This window comes from Micromesistius poutassou (genome assembly GCF_964030765.1).
Source record: "Micromesistius poutassou genome assembly, chromosome: 4".
Taxonomy (NCBI): Eukaryota; Metazoa; Chordata; class Actinopteri; order Gadiformes; family Gadidae; genus Micromesistius; species Micromesistius poutassou.
The window spans coordinates 21,272,002-21,292,905 of NC_140274.1; the positions used below are offsets into that span (position 1 = coordinate 21,272,002).

At 46.1% G+C, this 20,904-nt stretch overlaps 2 protein-coding genes across 2 annotated transcripts; both read right to left on the reverse strand.

The window, feature by feature from the left end:
* Positions 1 to 1,239: 1,239 nt before the first annotated feature.
* Positions 1,240 to 8,943, reverse strand: LOC311341763 (aldehyde dehydrogenase, dimeric NADP-preferring-like; the record flags this gene model as incomplete). The annotated part of the gene is given in 10 exon segments (XM_084466563.1): positions 1,240 to 1,561; positions 2,716 to 2,815; positions 3,443 to 3,609; positions 4,864 to 5,005; positions 5,174 to 5,291; positions 5,766 to 5,974; positions 6,293 to 6,378; positions 7,828 to 8,059; positions 8,787 to 8,855; positions 8,857 to 8,943. Coding segments are annotated over 10 exon segments (1,524 nt in total). The 3' UTR covers positions 1,240 to 1,247.
* A 1,060-nt stretch (positions 8,944 to 10,003) lies between these two features.
* LOC311341767 (aldehyde dehydrogenase family 3 member A2-like) lies at positions 10,004 to 19,548 on the reverse strand. Its single transcript, XM_084466567.1, has 11 exons — positions 19,428 to 19,548; positions 18,803 to 18,964; positions 16,869 to 17,100; positions 16,207 to 16,292; positions 15,824 to 16,032; positions 15,067 to 15,184; positions 14,587 to 14,728; positions 14,066 to 14,232; positions 13,509 to 13,608; positions 11,794 to 12,032; positions 10,004 to 10,473 (listed from the first exon to the last, which is right to left on the reverse strand). Exons 2-11 carry the CDS (start codon positions 18,962 to 18,964, stop codon positions 10,459 to 10,461), a joined length of 1,470 nt encoding a protein of 489 aa, XP_084322693.1. The 5' UTR covers positions 19,428 to 19,548; the 3' UTR covers positions 10,004 to 10,458.
* Positions 19,549 to 20,904: the final 1,356 nt, after the last annotated feature.

The following is a 20,904-nucleotide window of genomic DNA, read 5'->3' on the forward strand; positions in this document are numbered from 1 at the left end:
CCAAGTTAAAAATAGCTCAGTGCTGCCACCTGGCCGCTATTTATGTGTATTACATGTATGCCGTAGTGTGCTGTGCTCCGTTTTGTTTACAGGAGATTACTGATTACTTTGTTTATTACTGTTTACAGATATCTTCTGCATTTGGATGCAAATTGTATCGACAGAACAATTTTTTAGGTAGAACCAATCGAATTACTTTGGTTTACAACGATCAAAATAATATTCCAAAAGGAATGTTTGCAACGACCCTAATGGTTGCAAAACACTAACTAACATGTTGTTGGACAGGGGACCTGCAGGTAGACCTACCATCTCATGTTAAAATAGATGGATGACTAAATAAATACTGATTTGTATTCTCAGTAAAGTTGCTCTAGTTAAAGGCTGCCCCAGAGAGGTCGTTTTGGACAACTAGCTTCATTGGAAAAATGTATAGTAGCCTAGCATACGCGAATGGGGTGCGATGTTTGTTTCATTTTAAAGTTAAATAGCGTAGGCTATGTTCTGGTGACCATTTAAAAATGGTTTCTAGGGCCTACATATTTATTATAGGTAAAACACATGAGTAGGCCTAAGTCACAAATGTCAGTGTTTCAAGGAAGTCAGGAAAAGTATACAAATAATAACATGCAAGAGGACATGGATATTGTGTAAATAGATCTCTTTATTGATAAAAAAAAAAGCAAAAGTAGGTGTTGTTTTACATTTTAATTAATTATTATTAACAGTAAAAATATATGCAGCTAGGCAAGTCTGTCAGTGAACTTTCTAAATCGATCAGAGCGCGCTCAAATATTGATAAAGACTTCGGCCTTCGTGTTTCAAACAACGAAGAGTTAAGTAATACTAAAGTAGACAAGACCCGAATCTGGTCCTCGCCCCAAAGGAATCCCTGAAATGGGATATTCAGGGATTTTTACCAAATGTTCTCACCACCAAATAACTTGTGTAGAGGTCCCTGAAGATGTGTGACAAAAACATGAACAACTTCGCATCAATCTACAAACGTAGGCACGAAAAATGTCCTTCACACAGTAGGTGCAGCACTCCACACTTACATCTCGACACCGCGACAGGCTACTGCCGTCCACCATCGATCTTTTAGGATCCACTCAGTCCCGTGAAAACACTTGTTTGAATTAATTTATTTTGAGAATATGTAGAAAATAGGAACTGGTAAAAAGGGGCAGGCGGCGGCGGGTGGGGGTGGGGTGGGGGGGGTGGGGGGGGAAAGGGTGTGCAAGATCCTAATTATAGAAGCCCTGCCAATACCAGCAGGTACAGTTGAGGCCCGAGGCAATCAGGAGGATGACGAGGAGCGTGACGAAGAGGCCGAACGCCACGGCGCTGGCCGCCACCGCCCACACGAAGGTCCTCTTGGAGAAGTCGATCATGGGCGACCGCAGCGCCATCCGGGCGCGGCGCGCCCGCCGCCGGTCCTGGGGGGGGTAGCGGGCCAGGTTGAAGCTCTCCATGCCCAGCGAGCGCACCAGGCACGCCCGCATGTGACTCAGCCGGTCGAAGGAGTGCTTGCCGTGGTAGGAGCCCATGCCGCTCTGACCTGGAGAGGGAGAGAGGGGAGGAGGAGAAGGAGGTAGAGAGGGGGAGAGGGGGAGAGGAGAGAGGGAGAGGAGAGAGAGGAGAGAGGGAGAGGGAGAGAGGGGGGGGGGAGGAGGAGGAGGAGAAGGAGGTAGAGAGGAGAGAGAGAGAGGGAGGAGAGAGGGAGAGGGAGAGGAGAGAAGGAGAGAGGGAGAGGAGAGAGAGGGAGAGGAGAGAAGGAGAGAGAGAGGGGGAGGAGAGAGAGGAGATAGGGGTAGAGAGGGAGAGAGGGAGAGAGAGATAGAGGTAGAGAGGAGAGAGAGAGAGAGGGAGAGGAGAGAGGGAGAGAGGGAGAGGAGAGAAGGAGAAAGAGAGGGAGAGGGAGAGGAGATAGAGGTAGAGAGGAGAGAGAGGGGGAGAGGAGAGAGAGGGAGATAGAGGTAGAGAGGAGAGAGAGAGGAGAGAGAGGGAGATGGGAGAGAGAGAGAGGAGAGAAGGAGAGAGAGGGAGAGGAGAGCGAGAGGGAGAGGAGAGAGAGAGAGAGAGGAGAGAGAGAGGGAGAGGAGAGAGAGGGAGAAGAGAGGGAGAGGAGAGGGAGAGGGGAGAGAGGGAGAGGAGAGAAGGAGAGAGAGGGAGAGGGGAGAGAGAGGGAGAGGAGAGAGAGAGAGAGGGAGAGGGAGAGGAGAGGGAGAGAGAGGAGAGAGAGGGAGAGAAGGAGAGAGAGAGGGAGAGGAGAGAGAGGGAGAGGGAGGAGAGAGAGGGAAATAGAGGTAGGGAGGAGAGAGAGAGAGAGAAAGAAAGAGAGAGAGAGAGTCACGGGGGTCAAACAAAAGTAGGCTCAGCTTGTTAGTCCAATTGGCCCGTTTCACACCCTGTCATGTGCCCACATTTAGTAAAGTCTACTGCATGGGCCCTGGTACATAACAGTAGCAGACCTGTAACTAGTGTAATAAGTGACACCTGGGTTTGTCCCAAGATGACACCTCTGTGAAAAGCACGTTTTACTATTATGGAACACTGTAAAACAGTGTTTTTTGTGAACAAAACAAAAGAACCTCCTTATGTATTTTTTGTTCAATTTGAATATATCAAATCATTTTTCACTTCAGTTGAGATGTTTTTTTTCAGTGCGTCGTGGCCCATTTAAATGAAGTTCAGTGGAAGTCGTAGCCGTACCAACGCCGCCGAAGGGCAGCGAGCTGAGCGTGTAGTGCATCATGACGTCGTTGACCGTGACCCCTCCGCTGGAGGTCTCTTCTATCATTTTCTTCACTGCCTAAAAAGGGAGACAACCGTAAGAACAGTTTTTTTCCACGGAGCAAGAAACAATAAAAAAACGGTCCGAATTGTACAATTGTATCAAATGGGAATAATAATAATAATGATAATAATAAAATAACTCCAAAAAAAGTAGTAGCGAAAGTAGTTTGAAACCAAGTTCGAAGTTTGAGACCAAGTTCCTTTAGGGCGGGTCGGAGTCCCGACGTGGGTATCAGAGACTGTTGATCTTAAATACATTGTGCACTTTCTAAAATGCTTTTTTTTTTAAACTTTGCCTTTATTTTCTATCTATTTAAATTTTTTTTACTTATCTATTATTTTCTGTGTTCGGCCTGTGTTTCAAACAATGAAGAGTTAATACTTGTAGACAAGACCCAAATTTGGTCCTCGCCCAAAGGAATCTATCTATTATTTTTCTTTTATTGTGTGACAATGTTTATATGTGAAGCACTTTGAGTCTGAAGCCTTGTGTATGAAAAGTGCCGTATATAAATAAAGTTGCCTTGCCTTGAAACCAGCACAGTTCAGCCACCAGTTCAAACTGGGTAGTGGAAACGCAAATCACTGTGGCGCGGTACAGTGCAGCTCTGAGCGGCCAAAAGTACCAATGTAAACAACTTACCAGCTTGTCTGAACAGAAGATGTAGAGCGCCAGCGCCTTCTCGCGCTCGTTGACGAAGCGGATGGCCTCGTCCATGTCGCTCACCGTCACTATGGGGAGCACCGGACCGAAGATCTCCTCCTGCATCATCCGGGAGTGGGGGGGCACGTCCTTCAGCACCGTGGGAGCTGGGGACACAGAGGAAAGGGGGGGGGGGGGGGGGGGGAGAGAGAGAGAGGAGAGAGAGAGGGGGAGAGAGGGGGGAGAGAGAGGGGGGGAGAGAGGGGGGAGAGAGAGAGGGAGAGAGAGAGAGAGGAGAGAGAGGGGAAGAGAGGGGGGGGGGGGGGGGGGGTGAACAATAGCCATCCATGTTCGCTCACGGGAGAGAGAGAGAGAGGGGGGGGGGGGGGGGAGAGAGAGAGAGAGAGAGAGGGAGAGAGGGGGAGAGGGAGAGGGGGGGGGAGAGAGAGAGAGAGAGAGAGAGGGGGAGAGAGAGAGAGGAGAGAGAGAGAGAGAGAGAGAGAGAGGGGGAGAGAGGGGGAGAGAGAGAGAGGAGAGAGAGAGGGGGGGGGGGGGTGAACAATAGTGTTTTTATATATAAAGAACGGGTGGTCACAGGGTGGTCAGCACGTCGTAAAGCGTCCAACGTACATGGAAACATCTGTTTAGGTTTAGAAATGAAGAAAGCTGGGGGCGTTTGGATTTGTTTGATTTAAATATTTTTTAAGATGTCAGCGTCACCCGTGGTCAAATTGAAAATTGATTTAGCCTCGTCAAGGTGTACAATCATCAGAACGCCCAGAGTGGAGTTATGTTAGGATGGAAACTATCTGAAAACTGCTCATGTGTTGACCTCTCAAAGGTTCAATAGTAGCTTGCTTCATAAATGGAACCACTTAAAATCCCAAAAGGTTCTATTTTGAAGCCTTTCATAAGGTTGTATGTGAAGAACCGCATACAGGGTTCCATACAGAACCGGGTAAGTGCCAGGGAACCCAAAATCATATATATATATTTTAAAACGTCTTTGTGTTCAATGATGTTGAACATAGTAGTCAACTCTGCCACCTCTCACTACTTTAAACCTCACTATACTATTCTAACTACTCTCCTTATAACGCTCTCAGCCAATGGCGTGTACTAGCTTAAATTAAATATCACAAAGTTGGTCGAACCAACTTCTCAAAAACAAAATCACGTTCTTCAATTACAATTACTCACAACCAACCACATCGCACCCACCCTCTCACAACCCACAGCCCACATTCCGTTCACATCTCAAAGTGTTTGATCTGAAAAGGGCGGCCGGCTTACACTTTAAGGTTGAATAGGATAGTTATAGTAGTAAAGATAACTTAACTCAGTAACGTCTAACAGCATTCACCACAATGCGCGTTCCTAAATAAAGTGTCACACAGGCTACGGCGGTGTCACAGCCTTACCGATGTAGCGCTGGGAGGCGTCGCTCTGGCCCCCCAGCACGGCCGTGTAGCCTTCCATCAGGTTCATCACTCGGTTGAAATGCCTCGAGTTGATGATTCGCCCGTAGTCCGCCGAACATTTTGGATCTGCACCGTAGAACTCCTGGGATTGCGAATCATTGAGTTTATTGAGAAGCACATTTTGGGGGCTACACCTTTGCTCCTTAAAAAGGGCTAATCAGTTGTTAATACAATTCTGTCACGTAATCGATGCTGTTTCTGTGTGTGATGGTGTTTGAAGATGGACGGCTGCTATGTGTCGTGTTCCTACCAGCAGGGTCTGTCGAATGCCGTCCACCACTTTGCCCTGAATGCTGGCTTCACATAGGATGTAGTCCGGGGCGATGCAGGTCTGACCACAGTTGGTGAACTTGCCCCATGTAATACGCCTGGGGAACAACAAAATGTATTTTTTATTTTTGTTCATTCTTTATTTAAGGAGTTTTCATTGAGATTGAGATCTCTTTTTATTTTTTCCAAGTGCGAAAACGAGACAAGACACAACAATGCATGCAGACTGCACAAAGCAATCACAGACAAATCAAGTGACATTTGACACTCAAACCAATCCATCAATCCAGTAGATAAGAGCTGACTGTGTGTATCAGGGTTTTCAATCCTAACCCCGACTACCTTCATTTTAAACCTGCAGTATGTAGCTTTTCTACTGCATCTTTTTACCACAAAAATAAATAGCTGAACTGGAAATTTTCTCAAGAATAAAACGTGTCCATCTACGAGGCAATGCCACTTATTTTTTCTCTATAAAACTGTAGCTATAACTCCAGCCACTAGAGGCTGCTATTGGCTGACTTACATAGTGCAGCTTTAAACCAACGTTTCCGGCAGCAGCAGCAAATTACCGGCAGGCGACCCTGAGGTCGCAGTCCTTGTCGATGTAGCAGGGGCTCTTCCCCCCCAGCTCCAGGGTGACGGGGGTGAGGTGGCGGGACGCCGCCTCCATCACCAGACGGCCCACCGAGCCGCTGCCGGTGTAGAAGACGTGGTCGAAGCGCTGCTTCAGGAGCTCCTGGGTCTCCGACACGCCCCCGGTCACCACTGGATACAGGTCCTGGGGGGGAGAGAACAAGATGTTTTGTGTGTCTCTAAATTCGTCCCTTGCTTCTGACTCTCACTATGGAAATTCATGATTAGTGAATCATTTCTAAATCCAAATTTTGAATAGAGATCAATAGTCATTGATCGTGTTTATCCGTGTTGATTTATTAGGTAGGGCACTATACAAAATAACTGATAAGTGACTATAATAACTAAAAGCTGATAAGTGACTATAATAACTGATAAGTGACTATAATAACTAATAACTGATAAGTGTTATCTACGTAGCCTGGACAGTTGTACAAACAATGGCAGCGGTGCATGTGCCCACCTGGTCCAGGTAACGTGGAAGCAGAGCCCGGAGGAGCAGCGAAGAGCATTCACTAAGCTCTGAGGGCTTCACTACAGCTGCATTACCTACAGAGAGAGAGGGGGAGAGAGAGAGAGAGAGAGGGGGGGAGAGAGAGAGGGAGAGAGAGAGAGAGAGAGGAGAGAGAGAGGGGGGGAGAGAGAGGGGGAGAGAGGGGGGGAGAGAGAGGGAGAGAGGAGAGGGAGAGAGAGAGAGAGAGGGGGGGAGAGAGAGGGAGAGAGAGAGAGAGAGAGGGAGAGAGAGAGAGAGAGAGCGAGAGAGAGAGAGAGAGGGGGGGAGAGAGAGAGAGGGAGAGAATGGAGAGAGAGAGGGAGAGAGAGAGAGGGAGAGAATGGAGAGAGAGGGGGAGAGAGGGAGAGAATGGAGAGAGAGAGGGAGAGAATGGAGAAGGAGAGGGAGAGAGAATGGAGAGAGAGAGAGAGAGCGGGAGAGAGAGGGAGAGAGAGAGAGAGGGAGAGAGAGAGAATGGAGAGAGAGAGAGAATGGAGAGAGAGCGAGAGGGAGAGAATGGAGAGAGAGAGAGAGAGGGAGAGAATGGAGAGAGAGAGAGGGAGGGAGAGAGAGAGAGGGAGAGAGAGAGGGAGAGAATGGCGAGAGAGAGAGAGGGAGACAGAGAGGGAGAGAATGGAGAGAGAGAGAGAGAAAGAGAGAGACACACACACACAGAAACAGAGAGAGACACACAGAGAAAAAGAGAGAGACGTAGAGAGAAACACAGAGAGAGAGAGAGAGAGCGTGAGAGAGAGCATCTGGATGAATGGGATGAGGTCATCAAGGGGCGAGCGAGCGGGCAGTGGGTAGACGAGGACGGCCCCAGTGTGTGCATCTGCTTGCGTCATCATGGAGAGCAAGAGGAGCCGACGCTTTTGTAAACAAAACAAGTCACACATCACATGTGTGGAAGAGGACCAGCGCAGACAGAGCCCCGCCTCACACACGACCATCGCCCCCCCCCCCCCCAGGACCAGGGCAGCCAATGAGGAGGCACCGTTTAGGGCCCACGATATCTCAGTGTCTTATAGTGGTTCCAGGTGGTAATAATACCCTATAAAATATATATTAGGGGTGTAACGAAAACCGATTTGAATCGGAAAATCGATTTTGATTTAAAAGACGCAAATCCTTCTGAATCGAACTGAATCGAATCGTTCCATTTGAAAAAATGTATCGTTCCTGAATCGTATCGTAGGCCTACCCCATGTATCGAGATACGCATCGAATCGTCTTTTATTGGAGAGATGCACACCCCTAATATATATATATATATAATCATTATAACATAAGAGATAATATAACGTGCCTGTCGGTTTGACATCAGTCCTCAAAAACAGTAGATTTACATAACATTTGGGGACAAAGATTCTGTCCCCAAATGTCGGAACAATTCCAAGCTGCATTCTTTTAACGTGAAGAACCCCAGACGCGAACACACGCGCGCGCGGACCAGCGCCGCCGCCGCGCCGCCGCCCTCGTGGGCACGAAAGGAGGCTTCCTACCGGCGGCGATGGCCCCCACCAGGGGCGACAGCGTGAGGGCCCAGGGGTAGTTCCAGGCCCCTATGATCAGCACCACCCCCAGGGGCTCCGGCTGGACGTACACCTCGTCCCGGAGCGTGAGCAGGGTCTTCTCCACGGGCCGGGGGGCCGCCCACTCCGCCAGCTTGGCGATGGCCAGGCTGATGTCGTTCTCCAGGCCGATGAGCTCCAGTAGCGGCGTGTCGTACTGGCTCTACAGGAGACGACCCAACCCAACCCAAGAGGTTTAGAAAATGGAGACTGAACGTAAAGTACTTTCATCTTGGGATAACTATTTTTATTATTATTATTATTATTATTTATTTATTAATCTTTTTTTAATATATATTATTATATATATTATTATTTATTTTTTTTATTATTATTAAATTTTTTCTTCACCGGCACAGGGATTGTTAGGGTTGGATGGGGTTTATAAAAATATAAAAATGTAAATTGTTAAAATGCTGTGTAATTCTTGTTACATTGTACACTGTCGCCAAAAGAATTGTATAACCAACATTACAACCTGTATGACATTGTACATCTGTTTTAACAACAATAAAGATACATGTAAAAAAAAGAAAAAGAAAATGGAGACTGCTGTAATCTCTATTCTGTATCGTTACATCCCCATACTTGTGTTCTGTGACTGTGTGGGGGACCCAGATAATAATATTAGTTGTATTTATTATTACGCATCTTTACGTGTCGGGGACAACTCCAAGATGCGTGACAGTGCGTTAAAAACATGAGACAGACAGGACATACTAGTAAAGCACCTCTAGTAAAATCACTCTTATACATGATATCAAGATGTTACAATCAACCTAAGGCAGGTTTACCACACACCAGAGAATATAAAAGGCTTTACAGCCTTGGCCTTTAAACCTTTCTCTTTTTTTTTCCAATACCACGTGCCGGCTGCTGGGTCTACCCACCCGGTTGATGTCTTGTTTTAACGCTGTAGCGATCTCGGTCTGTCTCTCTGCGATCATCTTCTGGAGGGCCCGTGAGCTGCTGCAGCCTGAACTCCAGCGCCCTGGTCCGGCCGCTGAGGAAGGCCTCCCGGGCCTTCTTCACCGCCTGCCTTTCCATGGTCGACGAGAGCGAGGAGCCACCTGCGGTACGAGGCAGGTTCTGTGGACGGAGCCATAGTCACAATACATACCTTTGTATCTACAATACAATACAAGTGTTATAAAGATGTATACGGGTTTTTTGTTGTGTTTACATTTTTTAAATCTTGACCTTTTAAAATAATTGTGTTAATTGAGGAAATTGCATGTGAATGGAAAGATAAGAATGAATGGTTCGTTTATCAATTTCGCACTCATTACTCTAATCTAAATAAGGCAGAGTAGGGAATAAACAGGGAGTAAACACGATAGGATACATAAAGGCTACTGTAATATGCTCTATTGATCCTATTTTTTTGTATTACATTGATACAATAATAAAAAAAAAACAAGCAAGCTAGGTGAATTTCGACTTTTAGTCCTATACGTCAAATACTTAAAAAATGTACGTTACTTACCTAGTTACAGATTCACGCAAAGTATCATATATGTCCAATACCTATCCAACACTCGGGCTTTCCGAGACCTCCAACGTGTACCAGGAGTTCAGATGTCACAACAACATGCGCTGTGCGCTTCCATTCCACCCGCATTCACCGAGTCCGGGCTAAACGCAGCGCTCTGGCGGGCTGGCTGGGTGCAGGACTCCCGAGTGGGCGTCTCACCGTACAATCAGCGTCTGTTCTGCCCCCCAAGTAGCGCTGGTTTCAGTTTACAGGGAGATAAAAGCTGCACAATGCTCAGCCAGGATTATGCATCAGTGATCGACTGATCAGTTTATAATAGCCGGGTTAGACCCCCCCCCCTACTGGACCTCTAACTTTATTTAGTTCCACATACAGAGAGCTTTGTCTTTTTTCTTGTTTGGCAATATAGTTAATCGTGAAGGTCAGCGTTTTACAACTTGTCTATTAGGTAGGCTTATGGTTAGGTAACCATAAAACATGTACTAACTTGTACTTGTACCAACCTTGAGTTTGTTAATAAGTAGGCATAACTTGGACAGTGGGCATACTCAAATAACTATTGTCTATTGTGTAGGCCTTCTCACAAAAAGCTAAGACAAACACACGTTTTTTATTACATGATAATATTTAATCTGAAAATAGGATCTATTATACATTATATTACTGGAGAGTGAATATATCTGTGCAGATTTACTGACCAGTCTGAACATTTCATTAGCATAGTAAGGACAAGCTAAGTACATTTTTAGTGTCAGTTACATTGACAACATCTTCAGATGAAATTGTATATCGCCAGATTAATTAATTAAGGACACACGGCAGAATCTCTCACAATGGAAAGTATTAAACAAGTCTAACAATTACGTCCACTCGAAGGAGGAGGACGGGCTCTTGTCAACCACGAGTCTCCTGGACCAAACGTATGAGGACATCGCGTGTGTGATGATGATGATGATGTCGCTGGTGTCCAGAGTGTTGTGTGTGTTGGTCTGTGGTGTGCTGGCACCGACACAGGGTCTAAAACCGAGGCCCCTGGAGCACTGTCCGCCTAGCGTCGGGGGGTCGGCTCATCGCAGGAACCGCTGCAGGAACACGAGGTGAAACAACAGAAGAACGTGAAAAACATTCAGAACACCTCGTAGGTATACAGTCATTAGTACTTGTTGTTACCAGCGATTATCTAAACGGATCTCATTTCGGACAACAGTGTGGAGGTTGAGGAAAAAAAGAAAAAAAAGGTAAATCCCGCGCCAAAAAAACAATAGGCCTATTAAGCAGGCACGAGTGAGGCATGCTGGGTAATCAAAAGGGTGACCGATCACACAGCGTTTTGTGGTTAGATGTCCAGGACAACACTGCACTTTGTTTGCGAGGGACAATGGACAGTATTGTGGCAGAGCACAAGACTGCAGCATTGTGGGTGTTGGGAGGCACACTCTTATCTGACTCAAAGGGAAAATGTATTTAAAAGGCCACACAGCATCAACCAGAAACACTGTTCACTCTGTCCGCCAGGGTTAGGGCTGTGGGATTTTCATCACATTGTCAGACCTATTCTGTTCTATGATTGAGAGCTAAATTATGCCGTCCCGTTTAGATCATTTAGATGTTTATGCTGGACGAACAATACTTTGAAATCGAGTGTGTAAACATATTTTAACCATTCTTCAAGCGCGTCATGATCTCTTTATGCAATGTACACATGCCTTTTATGAACAAAGTGTATTCCGGTTAAAATTCAATATATATACTGAAAATGTGCATATGCATTTACTGGCCTCATGCATCTCAGATGATGATTCATGATGACCATTTGTGATCATCATTATAGTTTATAATGATTATTTAGTCATGTTAGGATAGTTTGTAGCCACAGCCAATCTTCACAATAGATTAAAACGGATGATTAAAGCTGGTAACCGCAAGGTTGCCGGATCGATCCCCGGCTCCTCCTAGCTGAGTGTCGTGGTCTCCCTGAGCGAGACGCCCTCACCCTGACTGCTCCTGACCCGCTGGCTGTCGCCCTGCGTGGTCGACTCCGCCGTCGGTGTGTGAATGTGTGCATGAATGGGTGAATGTCAGTCAACACTGTAAAGCGCTTTGGATAAACGCGCTTTATAAATGAGGACCATTTATAATTATTTTTTGTTTTGTTTACTATTGTTTGCCGTTTGTCCTTTGAGTGAATAAAATGTCTTCTGCCAGGCAGGCCCTCACGAAATCACTCAGCATCAGCTCCGTCGCCAACAGGGCCCAGGAACACACACACACACACACACACACACACACACACACACACACACACACACACACACACACACACACACACACACACACACACACACACACACACACACACACACACACACACACACACACACACACACACACAGCGCTGCTACCTGAACGATGAAGGCGGCCAAGGCGGTGAAGGCGGTGAGCATGGCCACGCGTCGCAGCCGGCCCACGTTGATCTGCTTGAGGATGAAGAAGCGGGCCCAGCTCAGCTTCTTGGAGGTGTGCGGCGGGTAGCGCATGCTGTTCACGCCCTCCATGTTCAGCTTCTTGATGAGGCAGCTGCGCATGTGGCTGAGCTGGTTGAAGCTGTGCTGGCCGTGGTACCGGCCCATACCGCTGTTACCTGAAGGAACGCATTAAAAAAAAAAAGACTTGATAAAAATATACTGGGAGAGTGTGTGAGGATACCAAAAAACCAAAATACGTTTCAACCAAAGCCACGTAAAAACGTTTTCTGTCTACATTTCTACCAAAGCCACGTAAAAACGTTTTCTGTCAAATAATCATCTGAAAATGCGTGTTGGTCTGTGTACACTAATATACTGATCATAGCCATGTAAAAGAAATGATTTGTTGACACCGTAGTTAAAATTGGTTATTGGATTTTTCCTCCAGACTTTCCACTCCCAAACTAATCATCATACCTCATTCAACAGCTTAATCACATGAGATTCAAGTTCAATCCATTTGGAGACACCACTGATTCACAAGAAGACTAAACCAGAGTGTGGTGTTGGCGTTTACACGTTTACCTCGAGGTATAACCATAACAAATGATTCAGCCTTAAACTAGGTGTGGATGTAAACACACTGCATGCTGGCTGCAAAATGTCTAGCCGGACATCTATCTACATGCAGTCTTGTGAAGGGTCACAGCAACCAAAACAAGCTGGGCAAACTGAATTGAAACTTCTCGTTTTCCCATTTTTGTGCTTAGAATCCTGATAGTTAGACATTCAAGTAGGCCTGGGCAATAAAACAATAAATTATCATATAGTGATAGACTTTTGATCAATATCAATATAAAACATGTTCAATATATATATCGATAAGAGACTAGACCACCGAATCTAGCAGCTGGGTTTGTTACACAAACACGGTTCCATACTTAGTTACAATATTTGAGTGTTTTTCATTGTTGTATCGACATTGGAGTATTTATCAATGAAGAACAGTGGAAGGTCATATTAAGTGTTAACCAGAAGTGTTTAAATCCAGCATTGTAATTCCTAGTCTTTTTAGGTCATTACAATGATCAATAGCTATCGATATCGATCAAGATGATCAAGTTATATTTTGATATGTCTTTTCAGCTTTCAGGCACAGCTAGCGAATTTTACCAGTCACACATGCAGTTACGTGATGGAAGGTTTCAGCCTCGCTCCCTTACACACATGGCATAGATATTCCGGAATAGATGGGACGGGAAAAACTTACAGACCAACAGGCGGCGGTAATGTAACACTTAGGGATGTCGGTCGCTATAAACCTTGCGGACTGAGAGAATTACCATATTTCCGATCCAGCGATTCTTTAAAAAGGAGCTGGTTTGCAAATAATACGAGCTGCTTTCATTCACAACACAGCCATACGGCAGTGATCCAGAAATGTTACTAGGTCCTGAGCGGCAAAATGCTGGTGCAGATTTCCAGGAAAATCAATCCCGGTTCCAATTCAAACAAGACCCATGCAAGAAATCCTCCGAAATTGACCAGGGTACGACTGCATGTGTAAAGGGGCTTTACTGTCTTATATTCAATTGACGTGGATGTATCAATATGTCATCCATTTTTGACGGTAACATTATGATTATACTGACCGACTCCTCCAAAAGGCAACGCGCTGATGGTAAAGTGAACCAGGCAGTCGTTGGCCAGCACCCCTCCGCTGGAGGTCTCTGCAATCACCCGTTTGATCAGCTGAACACAGACAGAGGAGTGACAACACAAGTTAAACCAACAATAAAACACTGAACAATTCTTTGTCACGTTTCTTTCTTCATGGATTTGGCCGGTTTGAATACCCCAGATTAATTGTTGACAGTGTCTGTGTCGGGATGTACTTTGAACAACTCGCCTACTCTCGCACTGAAGACGTGTTCTGAAATCGGGCAACAATTTACATCCATTAACCGACTGTTTAGCGACTCCCGTAGCCGTCTCTTTGAATCGTCCTACCTAGGTAAGCGCATACAAAGTGCCCTGGCTAGATTTCCTTCTCTAATAGCGCCCACAAACAAACAAATCCTGTAGTTTGTTTCCATCGAATGGTCCAAATTCTGAATCGGGGCTTTTACTCTCTATAATTTTAAATCGAGTCTCTTAAAAGGACACATGGAGAGGTTGTTGGAGAGGTGACCCAGCAGATGATGTAGACCTTGTTGTCATGGGAGAAGATGTAGAGAGCCAGGGGCTTCTCCCTCTCGTTGATGAACTGGATGGCCTCGTCCACGCCGCTCACGGTGATGATGGGCAGCACCGGCCCAAAGATCTCCTCCTGCATCACCCTGGACTCCACCTTCACGTCCCGCAAGATGGTGGGAGCTGACAGGCAGACAGGCGTGGGGAGCACGTCAGAGAGGAGATCTCAGCAAGCGTAGAAGACCCAACACTTGGGCTTTACTAAAAAGACAGCGTAGCGTAAATCATGCAGATTTACATGTTTCATTTTGATCGCATTTATCTGTAACAGGCTTAAACAATTTCAAAAACAACGAGATATTTTACAATATAACCGTGTAGTCGTTGCATCCGAAAGACAAATGCTAATTGGGCGGTTTTATAACAACTGGACATCAAATGATGTAAGCTCGACTGAGTCGTTATGGTTAGTCACCAATACCAAACAGTGTGTTTGAAGTGATTACACGAATGGCTCAAAACGAGATGACCAAATACCTATATAGCACTCGGTCTCATCACTCTCTCCGCCGATAGCAATTGTGTTGCCCTCCATGAGTGCCATGACCCGTTTGAAGTGGCGCTGGTTGACAATGCGGCCATAGTCCTCAAAGGTCTTTGGGTCGTCTGTATAAAACTCCTGTGGATTGTGGGAAAGGCTTTGGTTCATTAAAGCTTGAATAAAGTGGGCAAGGGATCATTTGTGGCAAAAGCACTGTTCTAGGTTTATAGTCTGCTACTTGTATAATGGTTATTCGATTTTGATACATTAATGCATGAACAAATTAAGCCTTTTCTGGCTAAAAAAGAATACAGGATATAAACATGAACATAAACACATAGCACATAACTACAGACACATGACTAAATAACACAAGTAGCTGTATGAGCACGAGCACCGAGATGCAGTGGATCTACCGAGACAAACACAGACCGCACGCGGCGGTGTCAACAACACATTGACCTCAGGGATTTGACCTTGATGCACTTCCTCATTTCCTCCACCACTCTGCTCTGGATGCCGGGCTCACACAGGACGTAGTCGGGGGCGATGCACGTCTGACCACAGTTAACAAACTTCCCCCATGTTATTCGGCTGTAATACAAGAAATCACCAACAGCAGACCTTAACGGGTCTGCGCTACGCACGCCGACTTTCAAAAGGTTCTGCAGATTTAAGAAGATTTAAGAGCTATTATGTGATATCGATATGCAGGGAATGGCAGACATCCCATAGCTATCAGTGAGTGAAATGCGCTGTGATCTGTTTTTGGGTGAACTGCACCTGCCTGTGAGAAAGTCAGGGGACGTTTAATTGGTTGTTTAGTCCCAAATCTTGTTCTTCCACTTCTCTCTCTCTCTCTCTCTCTCTCTCTCTCTCTCTCTCTCTCTCTCTCTCTCTCTCTCTCTCTCTCTCTCTCTCTCTCTCTCTCTCTCTCTCTCTCTCTCTCTCTCTCTCTCTCTCTCTCTCTCTCTCTCTCTCTCTCTCTCTCTCTCTCTCTCTCTCTCCATAGTTTGAGATGGGTCCACCTTCAAAATGGGGGGGGCATGGCAGTTTAAAGGTGTATGAAGCACACACTGCCACTGCTCTCGTCTCTCGGTCTCTCTCTGTCTCTCTTTCTCTCTCTCACATTACAAGTCTCCAATCTTACCTACAGCACCTTGACTTGTCTTTTGCTGAGTAAAAGATGTTGATGGTGATTCGATGCGGTGACCTTTGAGTGACTGACGTTACCGGCAGGCGACCCTGAGGTCGCAGTCCTTGTCGATGTAGCAGGGGCTCTTCCCCCCCAGCTCCAGGGTGACGGGGGTGAGGTGGCGGGACGCCGCCTCCATCACCAGACGGCCCACCGAGCCGCTGCCGGTGTAGAAGACGTGGTCGAAGCGCTGCTTCAGGAGCTCCTGGGTCTCCGCCACGCCCCCGGTCACCACTGGATACAGGTCCTAGCGGGGGGGGGGATATCAATGACCAAAGTGGTGTCCATACATACAAAGTAGATGCATGGCAAGGAGCAGCGTTTACACCGCATTGCAGGGGTACGTTTAAAACCCCAATCATGAACTGAAATGAGGACTTCCATGGTGCTGTTGTGAGTAGTTAAGGGAGATTGTTCCTACCCTGTCCAGGTAGAGGGGGAGCAGTTCCTCCATGACCTTTGCCGAGTGAAAGCTGACCTCTGATGGCTTGATCACGGCTGCGTTACCTGTCATACACAGTAAGAGAGGAACAGAGAGGTGTTAGTAGTGCTTAAAGGCGTAGTGCGTACGTGAGTGATCCCGGAGGGGGGGGGGCGGGGAATTGATTTGAAACCTCAGCAAAAATGTATACAAATAAAGGAGTGGATGTTGTGCTTAGATATTGCTTAGCTTTAATTAGAGTGTAACCCTTGAAAACGACACACGGATGATTTTCCAGGCTACTGGTGTGAAGATCTATGAAGCCTCTTAACCTTAACACACGCACAAATCCCATCATTCTTTTGACACAAGATAGCGAGAATTATCTAAAAAAACATACATAAATAAATAGTTGAATCTGTGTTAAACCCACGATTAGTATCACAAGCCTACTTAGTCATGTCATTGACAAAATCGAAGATTGTGATGTTTCTGACCCTTTATCAGAATCATTAATACAACAACATACTCCCAACCGACCGGCGTCCATCGTCCGTTCCACCACACGGTTCCAGATCCACTGAATGTAGTGTAATTAAAACGTAATAAGATGTCGAATAAATAGACGTCTCTCCATGCCCGGCGGGCAGTGAGGCCCTCACCGGCGGCGATGGCCCCCACCAGGGGCTGGAGGGTGATGGCCCAGGGGTAGTTCCAGGCCCCTATGATCAGCACCACCCCCAGGGGCTCCGGCTGGATGTACACCTCGTCTGCTATGGTGAGCAGGTTCTTCTCCACGGGCCGGGGGGCGGCCCACTCCGCCAGACGCTCCACCGCCAGGTTGATCTCCCCCTCCAGCGACATCGTCTCGAACAGCTCCGTGCCATTGTCACTCTGCAGGGAGAGGGAGAGAGGGCCCCAGCCTTTTGTCACCTGGTAAAGTGCAGGTTCACCGTCCTCTAGAAATGTAAATATGTGAAGCAGCATTTTTATCCGTGTCTGGTGTTATATTTTATTCTAATGTTGTAAAACCACTCTGTGGCTTGTTTCTTTTGAAAGGTGCTATATAAATGAACTCGACAGACTTTACAACATTGTAACCCCTGCGGGTTGAAATTGTGGAAAAATGTGGCTTCAAAAACAAACTGAGCTACTAAACCTGTACAACAGTTACTGGTGTCAGAGATTATTGCAATACACATAATATGATATATTGGGCATTGTGCTGATCTGTAACAGGGCCTTTTTCTAACCAATGGAAGGAACTACACATAGGCATATACTAGGCGTGTGAGAAATGTGAATTAAGAAGCCTCCCACCATCACCGAGGAGTGCTTATGGCTCTGGCTCACCGTTGACAGGGACAGGTTCTTATCATGCAGCAGATCTCACCAGACCTTGTAGTATGGAACCTCTCAGTTTATTTTCAATGTCCAAGGAGTGTTATCAAAGGACCCATAGCAAAACGCCTCTGGAAGCAATTGGATAGACTCAACACCAATCAGAGCAACAAAGAAATATAACGTAGCACTGAGCCACAAATACCACCCACATCATGTTGGGTTGGTTAAAAAAATACCTCTAGGGCATTCAATAATAATATCAAACCTGCCCCATGTAAGATGAATGGTTGTGATTGGCAAGACTCTGACAAGATCTGCTGTAAATCTGTCTGAATGGGAGTGGGGCCAGATGCATCTGCCAGAGCAAATCAAACATGAGCTCACAGATTTGTCTGGTTCCCAAGGTAGTTTAACCCTTTGCCTTGAATGATAAAACTTAGAACCGATCAAGCTTGACCTTCGGAGCTTCTGGTTAAGCAGTCACACTCAGCGGTTGCCATTCCACCCATTTCAGTTGGGCTGAAACTTGCCTAATCCTGATTAAAAGCGAAATCCTTTGTTCTACAAAATGTCATTAGTGTAAAACGTTTGGACTTTGGTAACACAGTTTACAGTCCAAACAGACACCTTAATTGTGCTTGCTTTGTCTGGCAAGAAATCTTTTTTCGTTGTGATCTAAAACCGAGTACAGAAACCAAATATTATGCAGGCTTTAATTATATTGTACAAACGGAGTCCACAAATGTTAATTGAGCAAAAGTATACTCGGAAGTCTCTCTCGCTAGTAACAAATTTGGAGCGCCCCCTTCCATGATTGGTCTATTTGGATGGCATTGCTGCGTGGGACTAGTTTTTACCTCCAGATAACAGATCTGCCAAACTAGGCTCTGCCCATCTCACAGATCTAATGTGAAATCACATTCTTATTCCGAAGAATGCCGTCCCATGTTTAGGCTGTTTGCAGGACTACAATACAGTGCAATGTCCCTCGAGGCTCAGGAGCGCAGTAGTGCATGTCTAATTGTAGAGCCAACATTGAGTGACTGCGAGTGCTGAATTTTAAGTCGTAAACAAGCTTCTCAGTTTGGATGTGTTTTTTTTGAATGTCAAAAGCCCCAAACATTTTCTACAAATGCATTGCACAGATCATCCCAAATAGGTCTCAGCACTCTTCTAAAACAGTGTACTCTCTTTGAGGCTTTTGCAGTGCAGTGCAGCAGTGTGGCCTGTGGTTAGGAGGACCGCGGCCCACCTTGCACAGGTCCTTCTTGAGGGCGTCTGCTATGTCCCTGCGTCTCTCGGTGATGAAGCGGTGCAGACAGCGGAGCTGGTGCAGGCGGTATTCCAGAGGCTTGCTCTTCCCGGTCTGGAAGGCCTTCCTGGCCCGCTGCACCAGCAACTGCTCTCTGGACATCTGGGGACGAAAGGTGCACCATTGATCGATCATTGATTATTATTATTATTATTATCATACATCATATATTATCATTATTTAAATTGTGAACTTTCGGTTTTTGTTTGGTAACATATCCTCAACGTTTGCAGCGTGTTGGCGACTCTATAATGATGGATCATAAAGCAGATGCTTTATGATGACATTAATAAAGAGGAGAGTTGTTATGATACATATTGAAGCTCAAGTTCATCCTGCTCCTCTCTTGTCCCACTATGGTATTGCAGGAGTAGTACATGAGTCCTAAAGCTACCTATTCTAAACGTCAAATGCGTTTTTCTTTTAGATGAATCCTAGATGGATGATATTTGACAACACGCTAGCTTGACAGACCAGAAGCTGTTGTAAGTTACTGCGTTCCTAATAAAGACAGTTTCGAAGAGTGCATGCATTCACGAATACGACAGCCGACTGCAGTGATTACCTTGATTATTCCGTCCTGTGTGTTCAAAGAATTGAATTGCAGTACAGAGCTGTACTGTTTCGTTTCCAACCCAAAAGCAGTCCCTGCAGAGTGAGCAGCGTCGTTGTTTTGTTTGGAAGAGCTCCGGACGGGCGCAATGCTTCCGCCTACGTCATCCACGGGGCGTGGCCAGCTGAGCCGATCCCGCCCCACTCTGGACTTCTACGTCATCCACGGGGCGTGGCTAGCTGTGAGAAGCATCTCGCTGCGGCCTGCGAGAAGGCGGGGCGTGACATCACGCCCTGCCCACATCACGGGCGAGTGCATTCTGGGATTGCGTAGCCCATATAAGAAGAAAAATACATCTTTCTTGAAAACACTTGAACTAAATACGTCCTATTGAACGTCCTCTTGAACTAGCAGCTAACCCCTAACCCTAACCAGCAGCTAACCCTAACCCTAACTAGCAGCTAACCATAACTAGCAGCTAACCCTAACTAGCAGCTAACCCTAACTAGCATTTAACCCTAACCCTAACTAGCAGCTAACCCCTAACCCTAACTAGCAGCTAACCCCTAACCCTAACCAGCAGCTAACCCCTAACCCTAACCAGCAGCTAACCCCTAACCCTAACTAGCAGCTAACCCCTAACCCTAACTAGCAGCTAACCCCTAACCCTAACTAGCAGCTAACCCTAACCCTAACCAGCAGCTAACCCTAACCCAAACCTGACTTAGACTAGCTAGGCCTTAACATAAAATATTTCACTACTGCACAACGAATGATTTAGAGGAGTTCCCATTTATTATTTCAAATGAGACATGATTAAGAATGCACTCGCCCGTGATGTGGGCGGGGCGTGATGTCACGCCCCGCCTTCCCGCAGGTCGCAGCGAGACGTACTTGGCTGACCCCCGTCCCACTCTGGACTTCTACGTCATCCACGGGGCGTGGCCAGCTGACCTTGACCCCATCCCACGCTGGATGCCTGCTGGCATGGGGGCTCCGAATGGGTGCGCTATTAGTGTGAGAATGCTGGAGCATTCACACTCTAGATATCGAAATCTTTATTATCTTTATTCTGTCAATACTTCGGTCTTCTTCTCCTTCGCCATACTTTCAGCTACAGAAACCATTCGAATATGAAAACGTTCCGCTTTGTAACGACGTGATGGCTATCTCTCTCAGCTTTTTTCTATTCAGTCAACTTTTCAAACTATTCTACTTTTTCCCACCTTTATTTTTCCAATAGAACGTCGTAACCATAGGCGTCTATTACGCTGGGGACAAGTAGGCTACCTGTAAAGATATGCGACTGACACCTTAGCTGATAAGTATTCAACTAACTTTATTAAACATTTCGTTACGTTACAGTCTCCAGCTACGGTGGCCTCTTGGGAACATAATAGTGTCTCGCAGGATATCCTTACATCTCCCTTATTCAGTAAACAAAAACATTCACTGTGCACTCTTTAAACATAAAAGTAAATAAATAATA